Source organism: Mus caroli, unplaced genomic scaffold, assembly GCF_978045245.1.
Source record: "Mus caroli unplaced genomic scaffold, Mus_caroli_1 scaffold_4, whole genome shotgun sequence".
In the NCBI taxonomy this organism is placed as follows: domain Eukaryota; kingdom Metazoa; phylum Chordata; class Mammalia; order Rodentia; family Muridae; genus Mus; species Mus caroli.
This window is the reverse complement of record NW_028227259.1, coordinates 65,061,157-65,074,645: the sequence shown is the minus strand read 5'-3', so window position 1 is coordinate 65,074,645 and position 13,489 is coordinate 65,061,157. Positions and strand designations below refer to the sequence as shown.

Below are 13,489 nucleotides of genomic sequence, written 5' to 3'. Positions count from 1 at the left end.
AAAGATTCTGACTTGGCATAAGGTAAGGAGAAAGTAATACCGTCTATTGTGATTGAAGAGTGGGATTTTAAAATATGATAGGAAGTTAAGCTGGTAAAAGAAGCAAAGAAATAAAGAAAAGAAAAATCAAGTCCTTCACATTTCTATGATGTCCTATAAGGCTGTGTCTGTCTCTGTGCATGTAGGAAGCCACATGCATGTGTCCGTGATTTGAAGTTTAAGGATTAAAACCTAGGTAAAAAGAGGCACATTATATATGGAGTGGTAAGGGTGGGTAGATTCACCCTGAGAGTTTTCTAATGGGCCAAAAAGAAAATAGAAGTGAGGTTGGAAAAAGAAAATAAATAGAACGCTGGGGGGCTATTAGAAGGAGAGAAATGTAAGTGAGGTTGTGATACCATAAAAAACATGATTAACGGAATTTTGGCAGCAGATCCTGGAGGCTTGTCAAATGCTGCAAGCAATTGTCAATATCCAAAACTGACGGACATCTAAATAATACTGTTGATATACTTAATGACAGTGCTCCAAACCCAGGGATAAGACTTCTGGAAGAGACTGTATAGTAATGTGAGGACATTGAAAGTGGATAGTGAGTTCAGCTTGATTCCACAAGGAGAAAGAACTGCAGAGGAACCAAAGGAAGTGTGTGTCTATATCACCACTGTCATCGTTGGTACCCCTGTTCTGTTACTTAGTGCTACTTTGACTTATATGGGGTGTCTGGTGAGTCAGGGAGTTGGGAATATTGGAAAAAGGTATAGCTTGTCACAGCAAATAAAAGAGTAGATGAGTATGTGCTGAGAATACGAGAAAGTATATACCAAATTTTATATCGTTGCGTCCAATTGTAAGAAAGCTTATTTTCTGAGACTAAATTCCTCTTGAGGTAAAACTCCATTTGAAAATGTTAGTATGGAGAACTAGAGAGAGGCCTGAGGGATGTTGACTGAGGATAGGTTGACTTATTCATTAGGTTCCCAGGTAAATCACATTTGAGGAGTGCACAGTCTTTAACCTCATGGCTGATGACTTCTTTCGTTCATGATCCCACAGAAGGATCTGTTCTGCTCCTAAGATATCCCAGTAGACTATGACTGTGGATACTACTCATATAACTTGCTATTTTTTTTTAACACAGGGTTAGGATGCAAATACATTTATCAAAAGGATGGTGATCCTTTGCACATAAGTGAACTCCTGGAGAGTTTCAAAAAGGATGCCAGGAGTGTTAAGTTACGAGCTGGGAAACATCAACTTGAAGATGTGACAGGCGTACTGAAGAGTTTTCTGTCTGACATTGATGACGCTCTCCTCACGAAGGAGCTCTATCCATACTGGGTCTCTGCATTAGGTAATGCCCTTGGTCCAGATACCATGCCAGCCCTCTAATTTAACACTTAGGATTTTCTATCTGTCTTTCATCATCTGAAAATTACAGTATAGCTCTTGTTTGCCTTGCAGCATACCCTAACTCATATTAATATAACTGACAAAAAATTTATTAATTTTCTAGGGATTCCATTTAATAAGGTAAAGTTGTGTTGCATTATATGAAAACATAGGGAATAAAATTATTAATAGACCAATTACTTATTAACATCTTTATTGGATCATGTTATTTTTTAAAAAAATGTTTTATATTCATTTATCAAATAGCTCCTTTGCTAAAGTATCACAATAAGAACATTTTAATATTTTTAGCTTTTATTGTTTTGTAACTATTATTCCACACTTGTTATATATATTTTTTTTCTTATTTTTTAGTAAACTAACATTTCATATATCTAAATTGTTTAAAATTGCTTATTTCAATCTCTATATTTCCAGTTTTGAATTTAACTGTCTAATTCAAAGTTAGTCTTTGATTTCTTTCAGACATTTCTCTAATCAACAGGATTAAATGTAATTCCAAGGACAATATAATTTCCTGGGCTGTAAACTATTTCATTAGATAATATGTCTCTGTGAGGTCAGTTTTGTGCCAATACTCATTTTAAAGATAGTTTTAGTATGAATAACTGAAATTATATCTAATTAATGAATAAGTAAAGTTTGTCTTCATGTAAAACTAATATTCATTAAAAAATAGATAGCCAATAACTTTATGCTAAAATTGTTAAATAAAGACAAGTCTACTGTCAGTTGACCACAAAAAGGTGCTTAGACAAAATTCCAGTTTCAGAAAGCAAAGTTTTATCTTTGAGTTGGGGATGCGTTATGTGAAAATTTTCTTGGGGACATCTTTTAAAAGCCTGTAGGACTTTTGCTTATAGACCTAATATGTCCTCTTAGCCAGTTGAGAATATGTTCTGTTGGATCTCACTGTAAACCATCATTTTGAGTGACCTTATAGAAAAAGTCCCTAGTGTCTGCCTCAATTGAAGCTAAGAAAAAAGTTATTTATTTACTTACTTATTGCCCACATGTTGCTCTCCTACTAGTCCCCTCTCAAAGAATTCCTCCCCACATCACCTCTCCCCTTCACTTCTGAGAGGACAGCCCAGATTCCCCTACCCTGCTTCATCAAATCTCTTCTGAATTAGGCACATTCTCTCCCACTGATGCCAGAGATGACAGCCCTCTGCTACATATATGTTAGGGGTCTCATAGCTCACTTGGGAGAGCATTAGACTGAAGCTAAGAATGTAGTGGTACCCACTTCTTATTTTTTTATTGGGTATTTATTTCATTTACATTTCCAATGCTGTCCCAAAAGTCCCCCACACGCTCCCCCACCCACTCCCACTTCTTGGCCCTGTCATTCCCCTGTACTGAGGCATATAAAGTTTGCACGACCAATGGGCCTCTCTTTCCACCGATGGCCGACTAGGCCATCTTCTGATTCATATGCAGCTAGAGACACTAGCTCAGTGGTGGTGGTGGTGGTGGTGGGGTACTGGTTAGTTCATATTGTTGTTCCACCTATAGAATTGCAGATCCCTTTAACTCCTTGGTTACTTTCTCTAGCTCCTCCATTGGGGGCCCTGTGATCCATCCAATAGCTGACTGTGAGCATCCACTTCTGTGTTTGCTAGACCCTGGCATAGTCTCACAAGAGACATCTATATCTGGGTCCTTTCAGCAAAATCTTGCTAGTGTATGCAATGGTGTCAGCATTTGGAAGCTGATTATGGGATGGAACCCCGGATATGGCAGTCTCTAGATGGTCCATCCTTTCGTCTCAGCTCCAAACTTTGTCTCTGTAACTCCTTCCATGGGTGTTTGCCCACTTCTAATCCTGACACTTGAAAGGCAGAGAGAGGCAGGCAGATCTCTGAGAGTGAAACCAGCCTGGTCTACAGAGAGTGTTCCAGGATAGACAGGGCTGTTATGTAGATAAGCCCTGTTTTGAACTAGTCCTCTTTTCTCCAAAAAAAAAAAAAAATAGATTAACAAAATTTGATTTTGCCAGGCAGTGGTGGCATATACCTTTTATGCTAACATGCTGGAGGCAAAGGCAGATAGATCTTTGATTTCAAAGCCAGCCTGTTCTACAGAGTGAGTTCTAAGACAGCTAGGGTAAAACAGAGAAACAAAAACAAAAGAAACAAACAAAAACAAAACATAACCATAAAAAATCTTAAGAATTCTTGTAGTATCATACCAACTGTTTATAAAGTACAGGAGTGTTCTAGGAACACTATTGGATTATCTGAATTCTTTCTATAATTATTTTTTTCTTGATTATTTTACTTAGGTAATATAATCTATTGCTCCATAATTGTTAAGTTTAACTATTGTATCTTATATGTTCAGTTCAATAGAAACTGTTGTACAAAATTGTAGTTTTAATCACATTTTTAATGCGCATTCTACCTTGATTTCAATATCAAGATCATCTAAATCTTCCATAATATCTAGTCACCTCATAATACACAAGAGACGGCAATTCTGTCAAAGCCTTTTATCCATGTGTTCTTAGTTTACTTGTGCTTAGGTACTACTCAAGAATTACAATCCCAAGATTTTCCCACTACTGTGCTGATGATCACATAATTTAGACAGTGGTTTTTGAACTATTTTCCCTCTGCCAAATTCTTCCAGGTCCTCCCAGCCTCTCTGCCCACCCAACGTCATATATTCTCTTTTTGTTTCAATAAATAAGAGAAAGCAAATCTTGAGAAAAAACACAACAGAACTGATACACAGAGGAACTCACAGACTGTAATAGCAAGCATAAAACTCGTATGTGTTCAAATTAGACAAAGTCCCATCACCGAGATCAGGCAGTACACATAAGATCCCACCCCCCAACTAGGGAACTGTTTGTAATTGATACCTGTTGGGAAGGGGGAAATAGATTTTTCTCCACTAGAGTGTCACTAGATTTATCAACCAAACTCCAGGGCAGGTCTCATGGCTAAACCACTTTTTTAAAATTTGTTTTTAGTTTTTAGTCTCTCTCTCTCTCTCTCTCTCTCTCTCTCTCTCTCTCTCTCTCTCTCTCTCTCTCTCTCTCTCTCTCTTTCTGTGTGTGTGTATACTCATTCATATGCACATGTGTGTATGATGTATGCATGCCTGTGCACATGTGTGTGGGTTTATGAATGCCTATGCACATGTGTGTGGGTGTATATGCATACCTATGCCAACATATGTGGGTGTATTGATGGCTAAGCATTTTTGTGAGAGTGTATTCATGCCTATGAACATGTGTATGTGTGATGTATGCATGCCTTTGCACATGAGAGTGGGTGTATGCATGCCTATGCACATGTGTGTATGATGTATGCATGCCTGTGCACATATGTGTGTATACATGCCTATACATATGTGTGTGGGTATATATGCATACCTATGCTGACATATTTGGGCATATTGATGCCTATGTACTTTGTATATATGTGATGTATGCATGCCTATGCATATGTGTATGTGTGATGTATGAATGCCTATGCACATATGTGTGAGTATATGCATATCAGAAATTGGTGCTAAATGTTTTACTCTATTACTTTCACCTCATTGTTTTGGGACATTGTCTCTGACTGAACTTGAAGCTTTCTAGTTGGTGAGATAAGCTTCCCAGAAAGCCCCAGGGATCTTGTGTCTTTGCCTGCCAGTGCTTGAATTTCAAGCCTGCACCACCATGCCTGTATTTTCTTCCTAAGAGTGCTGAGTGTCCAAACTCAGGTGACCATGCTTACACAGCAGACTTTCTACCCCCCAAGACACCTCTGCCCACTCCTCATGTTTTCTATATGACATGAAATCTTTCCCAAGTTTTGCTTTCTAACTGCTTCATTTTGAAAATGTCTATTTATTTATCTAAAGTACATGAAATGCCTTCCACTGGAATTATTACTTGATTATTAAAATGCTAATTGGATTGTATTAAATATGTGAGATTGTTTTTAAATCATAAACTAGATAAAATGGCAGAAAATATTTGGATTACTCATAAGTTTCTTTGGTAATTTGGGTGTTTTCTCTTCCTGCTTTTCCAGCATTGTCTCCAGGTATGATATTTCCTTCAAGAGGTCTCATGTGCAGCCAAAATGTACACAGGAGAGAAAACTTGATCTTTCTTTTTTCTTTTTTTTTTTTTTTGGTTTTTCGAGACAGGGTTTCTCTGTGTAGCCTTGGCTGTCCTGGGTGCTTGGGAAATATGTCACCTTTCCTCTCCATCCCTGGGGATCTTACAGAGCTTTGGAAGGGGACTGTATACATTTAAGGAATCTTTGGAATGTCCCTGGCTTTTCTTGAGTAATAGGTAGGGAGTGAAAACATGTAGCTTCCAAAGGTCACTGGGGATTGAAGCTGAAGAGCGAAAGGTCAGCAAATGTTGTTGCTAAGAAGAGTGGCTGGCATTTCCCATGTCGGCCAAGAGACTGGACTGAGCTGCCAGTCCACTTGTTCTGAATTCCTCTATGAGGGAAGTTCGCAGTTCTCAGTTATGCCAGAGATTTGTCTTCTCAAGTTAAGAGGAGAGAGGGCAATCCTTTCCCATTTGTCTTTTCATGGACCAATTAATTTCTTTTCACAATAATGACAGAAGGCCCATTATCTTCTAAATCTGAGTTATGGTGTTAAGACCTGTACATCACCTCTTCCACATGGTCCTTTTTATTTTCCTCTGATTTGAAGGCAGCCAGGCTGGCAACTGGCCCTTGATGTGGATCAAAGGAACAGTACAGTTCATAGTTCTGGGATGTCTCATAGCTTTGGAAAGATATTTAGGATTTTATAAGAAAAGGAGGTCAGCATATCATTTTCAGATACAAATGATGAAGCCCCTCTGTAGCCAGACATAATCTACCTTTGGCTTAGCTCCTCCACATGTGCTAAAGTTTGATTAATTTGTTGAAGGCATTCCTGTTAAGATATAAAAGGCCATTAAGTAGGCTGAAGAAAAACCCCTTTGTCCTGCCCTTTGAAAACTAGAATATATGATCAGGTAATGCTTGAGCAATTTTTATTTTATTTTTCAAATTACAGTCAATTGTGTTAAATGTCGGAATGGGTTTCTCCTGAGCCCTGACTATATCATTTATATGCTTATAAGTACTGTTTAAAATAATATAGAAAGATACATGTACAATACGGCTGATTAGTTTAAATGTCAGGAATTCTCTCCCTAGATACACAAGATGAAAAGGAGAGAACTGGCAAGTACAGAGCCTTTATACGCTCTCTTCCTGGGGTCAACCGAGCAACACTTGCTGCTCTAATTGGACACCTTTACAGGTAGGTGGACTCCTAAAATTCTGAGCATTTTAAAGCATGACCACTATCAATATTGAATTATCTTTTCAATTTAAAGCTGTGTAGGTGAACTCTCATGTCTTATTGTGAACCCTTCAAGTCTTAAGAACTTCTTTTGTAACTAAGGTATACTTACAGTTGAATATGCTGGAGATGTTCTTAAATGAATAATAATTGAACACAGCGCTCATCTGCACTCAGTTAATAAGCAGGAGATTTAAAACTCTCTTGAATATGTCATTGGGTAAGGAGTGATTATCTTATTTTACGGTATAAATGTAGCTTATATTACACAGACCTGCTTCTGCCTATAATATATCGGACAGATGTTTAAATGGGGAATTTTAGAGCATGCAGCATGGGACCACAGGGGAGAGACTGAATGACTGAATGTTGAAGCCCCTGTTCTACAGTAGGGTGAAGTCTGAGAATACATTATTTTAATTGGTGAATTTTATAAACTTGTGCTATAGCTGTTTTGTAAATAATATTAGCTGATTTGAAAATGAGATTGAGAAAGATTCCACAATGTTTGTCTTTGGCAGCCAACTATTCTCTTGTAACATGTAAACTTTTACAACAGAAGTAGGGTTTTGTTTAGCTCCATTTTTATTTTATTTTATTTTTTGGTGGTCAGTATTGTGAGTGTTAAGCATGACTCTATATTGAGCTCTAGCCCCAACCTGTAAAACAGATTCACACTGCATCACACAGATAAGTATTTGATATCTAGGGCAAATGTAATATATAATGTGAGAATTCAGTAGGAGAACATGAAGGAGGTGACATGTGTTGAGGTCCAAGAGTTTCAGGGAATTCTTTGATGTTAAAGAGCCATATGAACTGGATGTATAACAAAAAATATAGACAAAGTGGTCACAGCTACTCAAAAAGTTGTAAAGATTTGCCTGAGCCCAGGAGAGCATCCTGAGCACTGTTGAAGTTTTCTAAACAGGCAAGCAAGCAAAAGACTGAAGAAAAGCCCTGTACATGGGTGGGATATGTCTTCTGAGACATATGAGTACTAGGTTATATGAACATCGATAATTGCCTGGCAGGAGACTGTGAAAGGCTTTGTAAGTCATGTATATGCATTTGGATTTTATACAAGTTACTAAAATAATTTGTCTTACTTAGCACAATACCTCCTGTAAAGGGAACACTTGAGAAGAGGCAGGAAACCTAATTAGGAAACATTTCCTTGGTTCTTATGAGCAGGCCAGAGTGAGAGTATGAGAAGTCTGATATGAAATACTGGGGAACAGCAGTATCCGGGTACCAGAAGTAAAGAAAGCAATTTACACGGTACATAGTTTATTCTAGAAGTTAAGGCTGTCAGAGAAACTAAATATATTGACAGCTAAACAGGTACATGGAGGGATGGTTTTACTGAATCAGTCTCAAGAAATTAAGGAATTGGGTAATGTCATCAAAAGTGTAAGTCACCTTGGATGCCTTCAAATTGGTTCAGCTTTTAATTCAGTACCTGCCCTGGATAACAATTCACTTCTGTCATCAGAAGCAGCCACTTAATTCCACTCAGCACGTATTCATTATGCACCGCAGTGCGATTAAAGTGAGAGTCTCTGACTGAGATTCTAGCAACAGAGACAGCCACAGGAGATAAATTTTCCAGATCTTTACAATCTAGTGTGATAAAAGTGCAGGAGTAGTTTGGAGGAGCGCTTGCAATTGTTAGCTCTTCCTTTATTAAATTCCAGTTGCTTTTCCATCTTGTAAATCGTATAGGATGGTTGCAGTTTCTTTATCCAGTCTCTGCTATGCAATTTTGCATTTTATTATAGATTTCTGACATTATCATATATATTACTCCCTTTTTGAGTACATCTTCTAGAGTCTATACACAGGAGCACTTCAGTCAGTAATTTGCTCTCTCTTTGTCTCTTGGGGTGTGTCTGGTGTGTGTGTGTGTGTGTGTGTGTGTGTGTGTGTGTGTGTGGTAGGTATATATGTGTGGGCCTGTGTCAACAGTTAAACAGCTGCTTTAGACACAGTGAAATTCAATAAAATCATGAAAAGGTATTTGCAGTTGTGTTTCTCATTGGCTATTTTTATCCTTGTAACTCCTCCTTGTGGGAATGACTGTTGTTGCGAAGTTCAAAAGGGGTGAATATCTAAAGTGCTCATTACAATATCCAAAAGTTATAGCTTTCTGATTAGAAGAATGAAAGAATGAATTTACTTGTCAATATCTATTTATTTCGGAAAGGCATTCTTGGGGGCTGAAGAGAGATAACTCAGCAATTAACATCATTTACTGATCATGCAAAGGACTCAGGTACATTCTGTTGCTAACACTCATATGACAGCTCAAAAATAATCTGTTCCTCCAAGTCCTGGAGATTCAATTCCTCTACAAGTCTATGAGGGCATCAGCCACACATGTGGTACATGTAATGGATGTAGGCAAAACACCCATAAAATAAAATAAAACACATTAACAAATAATAAAAGTAGGGATATTCTTAAAAGTCTGTAAGATGAGAATGGCTGTATTTTTAATCACACACTGGCTTTTTGAGATATTCTGTCTTGAATAACTTGAATAAAACCTGTTATTGAAAGGACCTGATGACATATAAAACCATCATTTAAATGTTATTCTGTTAAAGGGAAAGTCATTATCTCATCAAGTCTAATTCGGCATAGCAGCCCTCTGATGGGATTGGCTGGTTAATGATAGATAAGCAACTGACAATCTGTCCTTGGCTTTGATAAGTACCAAGAGAGTATATGTACTTAACGGAGGGTGCACTTTGTAGAAATTGTAGCCTTGCCTGCCTGCAGCCTGAAATCCCTCATTACAGATCTAACAATCCTGTTAAAGCCTGTGTCACCTTTACTTCCTGCCCCCCATCTTTTCTTTGTGATGCAGCTGCATACATTGTTTCCAGGCAGGACTTGACACTTTAACACATTTCTTGTGCTCTGGATTTTGGCTTGGATTGTTCATTGGCTGCAAGTGTTTATATATTGTCAGTTTCTGAGTACCAGGGACTGCTCCTTTGAACAGTAATTTTTCTTCTATTCTTAATTAGACTAAGTTGTCTTTAAGTCTACCCTGTACCTTTTATTTCAAAGAGCTTCAAACCGTGTGTGTGTGTGTGTGTGTGTGTGTGTGTGTGTGCGCGTGTGTGCGTGTGTGTTTACAATTATAACTGAAGGTATTAGCTTATATTTCTATGAAATTTTCGGATACAGTATGTCATAATGAAATACTGTCCCTTAACAGGGTTCAGAAATGCTCAGAAATCAATCACATGAATGCCCATAACTTGGCAATGGTCTTTTCATCCTGCTTATTTCAAACTAAGGGACAAACTAGTGAAGAAGTCAATGTAATTGAAGATCTAATTAATAATTACGTGGAAATATTTGAGGTAAGAATGCTATGTCCTCTCCTTTTATGGTAGATTAAGTTTTGCAGCTTGCAAAATCCAATACTTATTGGATGTTACTCAGGTCCATGTGAACATTTAAAATAGAGGCTATGAAGGATAGTTTAGTTTGAAGATTTTAGCTATATTTGGCTTTTAAAACAGTAACCATTTATTTAAATGTAGCAGCAGCCTTTAAATATTTTCACCATCTGTTGTCTGTTGGACAGCATACTATTTACAGGCTTCTGTGTGTGTTTTCTCTTCACTGTGTATAGGCATTAAGCATGTCTACTGAGAGGTGTGAAGTTATGAATTTAACAAATTCAGTGATCAACAAAAGCCTGTTAAATGCTGCATTTGAAATTGCTCTGAGTTGTGTGTGCATGTTTTTTTTTTTTTTAATTGTGCTCCAATTGCGGAGAATTATGAAGCATTATCATATGGCTTTTACTCGGGCCTCACGTGTATTTATTTCATTTTTCAGTTTGCAGTTCTCTGAAGTGAATATATTTATGCCTTATTAGTCAACTATTAGAATAGGATTGTTTTTATATTTTAAGCAAGAGAAAAATATGGGAAATAAGGGTAGACTTTAGTGACTCTCACACCACCTCTCTAATCTAACCTGGTTCAGAGCTTGCTCAAGTGATGCTTTCTCCTGTTCTGTGGATGCAGTTATACCAGATGAAACCAGATGAGATGGTGTGGCAGTTTAATAATCTTGACAGTTGTTTATTTTTGCTATAATTAATCATAGGACTCCTTAGCTCAGGAAAATAAGTGCTTTGATTACTATAGTTTGAACTGGGATTTCCAAGAGAGTTCAGAGCACACCTGCCTTTTCCTTGCTCTTCGGTCTCTCTTCCTCTTTCCTCCTGTTTGTCTATTGTTTTTGTATTTTGATCAACAACAGCTTCTTTGAAATGATCTGATGCTGAGATAAACAAAAATAAATGTGGCTTTACATGCTCTCGTTATTATGTTAATCAAGCTAAATGGTTCCTTCACAATTCTGTAGAACTTAAGGTTTCTATTAAAAGTTTAATAAGCCCTTAAGGAATATTGGGGTTCGAGTCATTTGTCTGGTTTCTCACCTGTGAGCACTTTCAGAAATTGTCCATGGGAACCTGTGCTTGTAAATCTATATGGTTTTTATGTGACTCTGCGATCTGATGGGATATCATCAAAGCGTATTCCAAGCCCTGCAAAGCTGTCTAGCTGGCTTCACGCTGCCCTAGTTGGGGTTGCTCCGTTGATCAAGAGGATGATAATGATGTCCATTCTGGTCTGTTTGTAGTTTGTTGTTACTTAAATTCCTGAGGAGCTCAGTAAAGGAGAGCCCACCTTGTCTGTGTACTCTACATTATTAGAATATTCCAAATTATATTTTAAACAGGTTAAAGAAGACCAAGTCAAACAAATGGACATAGAAAATAGCTTTATAACCAAGTGGAAAGACACTCAAGTGAGTAGAGTTAGTCTCTAAAGACTTGAAAACAAACCTTTTGTAAATGCATTTGTTGTGTGCGTTCAAGTTCCTATTCAAAGTAAAAGAGACTGATAAAGACCCGGGGCACCTCTGAAACCTGATGTGTACATGCAGAACATGTTAATCTCACCTTAAACTTTGAGGAATCAGTGACTAATATTTACTAAAACCAAAGCACTCTTTGCTATGCCAGTGGGTTTCAAAGGAAGCATTTAAAGCCAAAGAAATTCTAGAATAAATAGTAAAATCACACAGTAGAGTGATCTTTATCTCTTAAACTTAGAGAATCATAAATGATTTCTCCCATGCTTCTGCTGTGCATGCTCTCCGCTGATTGTATTAATGAGACCATTTCTAAGGTGACCTGTGTCACCCATACTAACTTTTGTCATTAGTCTGCTTGTCTAAATCCTGCCTCGCTTTCCTAGCCAGCTTACATTGGATTTGTGTGTTCAGGATACACCTTGCTTTTCCAGGGTTCCTTACCTTGTTTGATGAATTCACTGGAACGACTTAAGGTTGATCATTAATCATCTTCTGGTAACTAGGGATGATAATGGATTCAGGGTTTCACTGTAAATAATAGTAATGGGTCAAATGTGCTCGGTTCACAGTTACACTCAGATAATGAGGCAGATGCCTGCTTATTAGTCAGACCCAAAGCTTGCTTCAGTCCAGAAGCATCGACTTGTAATTAATGAAATCACTGGCGCTATCATTCTGCATGGAGCGGATGAGCACATGCTTAGGTCCCCTCGAACTAATACTGTGATATTAATTACTTAACTAATGAGTCCCTCCACCTTGACTGAAGGTGATGAATGCAACTTACAGGGAAGTTAGCTTTAACACGACACTAAAAATAATCTTGCTTATTATCACTGCTTGTAATTCTCAGTTTGGGTTATTCAGTCCTGAAATGAAGGATTGTGAGCCTGAGAGAAATCCCTGGCAGTCTAATCTCTATTGTTACTGCCTGAGCATCTGCTTGTAATTTACAAAACAGAAGCCAAGCTTGGACACTTTGGGTTTGCAATAAATAAAACAGTGTGCAAGTGTATTATAATAATTGAGAAAGACACTAAAAATAATGTGGAAACTTGGTTATCTGTGCTTGAGTCTTGCTTCATCTACTTTAAGCTTTGATTTTTGAGGTGTTATGGTAACCTTGCTTTAATTTCTTAGCTACTTCATTTTGTGGCTCACTCTACGTGTTCAGTGAGTTTGTCTTTTTTTTCATTTTTTACAACGTTTTGTTCTTACTGTGATGTTTATACAAACAGTGAAAGACAGAAATGTCAGCTCTATCTTTCTCCTAGAAATTGTATGTATACTCAAAACTGAGACAGAAACATTGGAAATACGCTTTTCCAGCATACAGTGACAACATAATGAGAAATACTTCTTCAGAGGACAGTTTAAATCTTTCTCCCACAGATTTACTTATTATATAATTAAGGAAAATTTAGTTTCAGAATGATTACTTCTCAGAATATTTTTCAAATATTGATAATAGATATTTTAAGTGGTTATACAGTGGATTTCTGAAAAAAAAATAAAAGATTTGCCTTATTCCTTAGCCTGTATTTCCTAATGTTGGTATGTACTGTGTTGTCTTCTTCTTGTTCTTTTTATTGGTAACTTGTTAACTTAGTCTCTGTTTGGGAACGTAATGACCCAAATAAGTATTCTTTTCTGCTTCAGGATGGATAATACAAACTAGAGCTTATCTGGTTTCTCTTCCTTATTCTATTATTCTACTTTTATGTTCCTTGCTAAATTACCTTCCCTGCTTTTAATTTTAGTTCATCTTTGATGCAACTTATCTCCAAGTTTCAGTGTTTGAATGTGTCAGCTGCATGAAAATCGAGCAAGGCTTATTTTGTCTTGT

General features: G+C 37.3%; 1 protein-coding gene across 4 annotated transcripts in view; it reads left to right on the top strand.

Moving 5' to 3' along the window:
• The window catches only part of Arap2 (ArfGAP with RhoGAP domain, ankyrin repeat and PH domain 2), a 166,028-nt gene that overhangs the window by 112,646 nt on the left and 39,893 nt on the right, over positions 1-13,489 (top strand). For 3 of the 4 annotated variants that reach the window (XM_085836702.1, XM_021162421.3, XM_029477280.2), the window contains exons 21-24: positions 1,142-1,354; positions 6,585-6,690; positions 9,962-10,109; positions 11,506-11,574. In XM_085836702.1, coding sequence (XP_085692828.1) covers positions 1,142-1,354; positions 6,585-6,690; positions 9,962-10,109; positions 11,506-11,574 — 536 coding nt within the window. The remainder of the gene's footprint in view (positions 1-1,141; positions 1,355-6,584; positions 6,691-9,961; positions 10,110-11,505; positions 11,575-13,489) is intronic. The other variant, XM_029477281.2, reaches the window with a different exon arrangement.